Source organism: Malania oleifera, chromosome 9 (genome assembly GCF_029873635.1).
Source record: "Malania oleifera isolate guangnan ecotype guangnan chromosome 9, ASM2987363v1, whole genome shotgun sequence".
NCBI classification, from domain to species: domain Eukaryota; kingdom Viridiplantae; phylum Streptophyta; class Magnoliopsida; order Santalales; family Ximeniaceae; genus Malania; species Malania oleifera.
The window spans coordinates 80,192,890-80,195,414 of NC_080425.1; the positions used below are offsets into that span (position 1 = coordinate 80,192,890).

The 2,525-nt window shown below is 32.2% G+C and overlaps 1 protein-coding gene across 1 annotated transcript; it reads right to left on the reverse strand.

Annotated features, from left to right (window-relative positions):
• Nucleotides 1-776: 776 nt before the first annotated feature.
• LOC131164344 (protein OXIDATIVE STRESS 3-like) lies at nucleotides 777-2,170 on the reverse strand. Its single transcript, XM_058121461.1, has 2 exons — nucleotides 1,653-2,170; nucleotides 777-1,189 (listed from the first exon to the last, which is right to left on the reverse strand). Exons 1-2 carry the CDS (start codon nucleotides 2,087-2,089, stop codon nucleotides 925-927), a joined length of 702 nt encoding a protein of 233 aa, XP_057977444.1. The 5' UTR covers nucleotides 2,090-2,170; the 3' UTR covers nucleotides 777-924.
• Nucleotides 2,171-2,525: the final 355 nt, after the last annotated feature.

Genomic DNA, 2,525 nt, shown 5'->3' on the forward strand with positions numbered 1-2,525 from the left:
AATTGTAATTGAGACATTAGTGGAGATTAACATCATTGTACTCATTATCAAATCGGAATGAACCTACAAGAGGTAACATAAAAGAGTAAAGTTTAGTTAAGAATAAAAAGAGGTCAAATGCATAAAATGAGGAAGGATAGGTGAAATGAAATTAAAAGAGATAACTCAATCCTAATTTAAATTAGCTAGGAGTATTGGGGGATCAAGAGGGGGCCAAACACTTTTCAAATTTTGCTTTGATTCCAAGTTGATATAGGATCGTTGGAGAGAGAGAGAGAGAGAGAGAGAGAGAGAGAGAGAGAGAGAGAGAGAGAGAGAGAGAGAGAGGAAGAGAGAAAATCCAATTTAAAGTTCATAACCACATTGAAACAATAACATAATATATATAAATATTCATACATCGAACCTAAAATAAAATACAAATTCATAAAACCATTAATCCCTAAATAATTAAAATTTTTACATAGTTGTCAAATGCAAAATTTGTAATTTCTAAAGCTAAGTATGCTATTGAATGGGTAGCTGAATGAAATGATAATCCTTTAATAGAACCTCAAAATATTAAATAAAAAAAAAACCCAAAAATAGTTTCCCTCCTCAAAAATAATTTCTCTCCTCAATCACTTGCAATATGGAAATTCATTCAAGATAATATTACCCCCAAAAAAATCATCTTTTATTTTGAGATAGTTTATTTGTACAATATCAATCCTATTTCCAAACAGGTATTAGATTTTAAGTCGTATTAAATTTGAATAAGATGTAATATAAAATTGTATTCAAATTTGTCCAAATTTATTCAAATTTAAATTCAAATTCAAATTTGTCCAAATTCATTCAAATTTAAATTGAAAATCCGAAATTTATGTTCCCAAACATGGTATTGGAGTTATTGTATCTAGCTTTGGATGGCTAGCTACATCTCTAAAACAATTCTTTGCCACTCTTAGATGAAGGTGGCAAATAACCCCTAGAAGCCTTCTTTGCTATGGTGGCCTTGGAAATATTGCAGTACAATTTGTGGGTACTGTCCAAACCAGCCGCTGCTCCATAGCTCTTCCATGCCTTCATTTTTCTCCTATAAGAGGAAGGGGGCTTTCTCTTTGGAAGATCTTCTATGCTCCTCACCATTGAAAGACATGTAAATGATTGAGACTTGCCTTTGTAATACGCCGAAAGCCCTCGCGGCCTGTATAAATAAAACATAAAGCTCGAAATTAATCTCTTGTCATATATATTTGGTGGGATCTTGAATATAAATTTTTATTGAATTTGAATAAATATAATATAAAATTGTATTAAAAATTATCTAAATCCATCGAAATTCAAATCTAAGATCTGAAATTCATACTTCCATACACAACATGTCTACAAGTCAAATATTTGATAGAGAGAATTTCATGTTAATTTGGCGACGGACCAAAGAAACGAAAGTTCCATTCTAAATAATACCTAATATGGTGAGAAAGTGCAATAAAAGAATTGATTGGTTTTCTTCTTATTTTCTTTTTCCTTGAACAAAATTTCATTAATCAGATCCTGCAGAGTTTGTAACTCAACATTAAACAATAAAACTAAAATATGATGCCTGATGCATGATAATTAAATATCTAAATATGCAAGCTGAGTTGAAAGAGTCATTAATTAATTACTTGGTAGCCAGATGGGCCATCAGCTCTGATAATTCATGTAGAGGTCCATTAATGGAGGGCGATGAGGATGAAGGACAAGAAGTCGATGAAGAAGAAGAAGAAGAAGGAGCATCGTCAACCCAGTCATGATCTGATGATGAAGATGATGGTGATGACGACCCAGTAATGGACGAAGCTGCTGCTGAATCTTCAAAGCTTGAGGATGCCCACCGCACGGCACTGTGGCGATTGCCATCATCATGATCAGCATCACCATGAATGACTTTGAAGTGATTTTCATGATTTGCAGTAGTACTATCGTTACGATGATCATATAGAGAAACTGAGGATGGAGCTTGATGATGCATTTGCCTTTTGCCTTTTGCCTCCACCCTTTCTAGAGGAAGAAGAAGTCTAGATGAGGTTTTGGGACATTTGTGAAGGAGCATATGGGGCATGTACACATCTATTTATATGCTATTATGAAAAGATCTCTGCGTGAACAAAAGTCAAGATTTGGAGTTTAGATAGCACCAAACGGGGAACTTTTTTTCACTTTCCTTTTTGTTGCCATGGCTTCCATAAACCTTTGGGTCAAGAATTTTCGAAAGAAATAAAAGGAAGGAAAAATGAAAGATACCCAAGTAATATGTTAGAAAAAGCTAATTTTTAATTCTAAAAAAATTCAAATTCATAACTTTTAAAAGTCGATAAAAAAAAAATTAAAAGGTAAGAGGCCGTTTAGTACCATTGTAAAAGAATTATCATTGTGAAAGTTAGAAATGAAAACTTAAAAATAGAATCCACAAATTAAAAGTAAAAAAATAACTAGTAACTTGTTTGCTTAATATTTTTTTTAAATAAAATATTAAAAATCTAATTGTGTAATGTTCA

Bases quoted from the DNA above. Each gene is read 5' to 3' on its own strand.
- LOC131164344 (XM_058121461.1), bottom strand. From the start codon at position 2,089: ATGCCCCATATGCTCCTTCACAAATGTCCCAAAACCTCATCTAGACTT. The intron at 1,190-1,652 runs GTAATTAATTAA...TTATTTATACAG, and splicing joins ATGGCCCATCTGGCTACCAA to GCCGCGAGGGCTTTCGGCGT.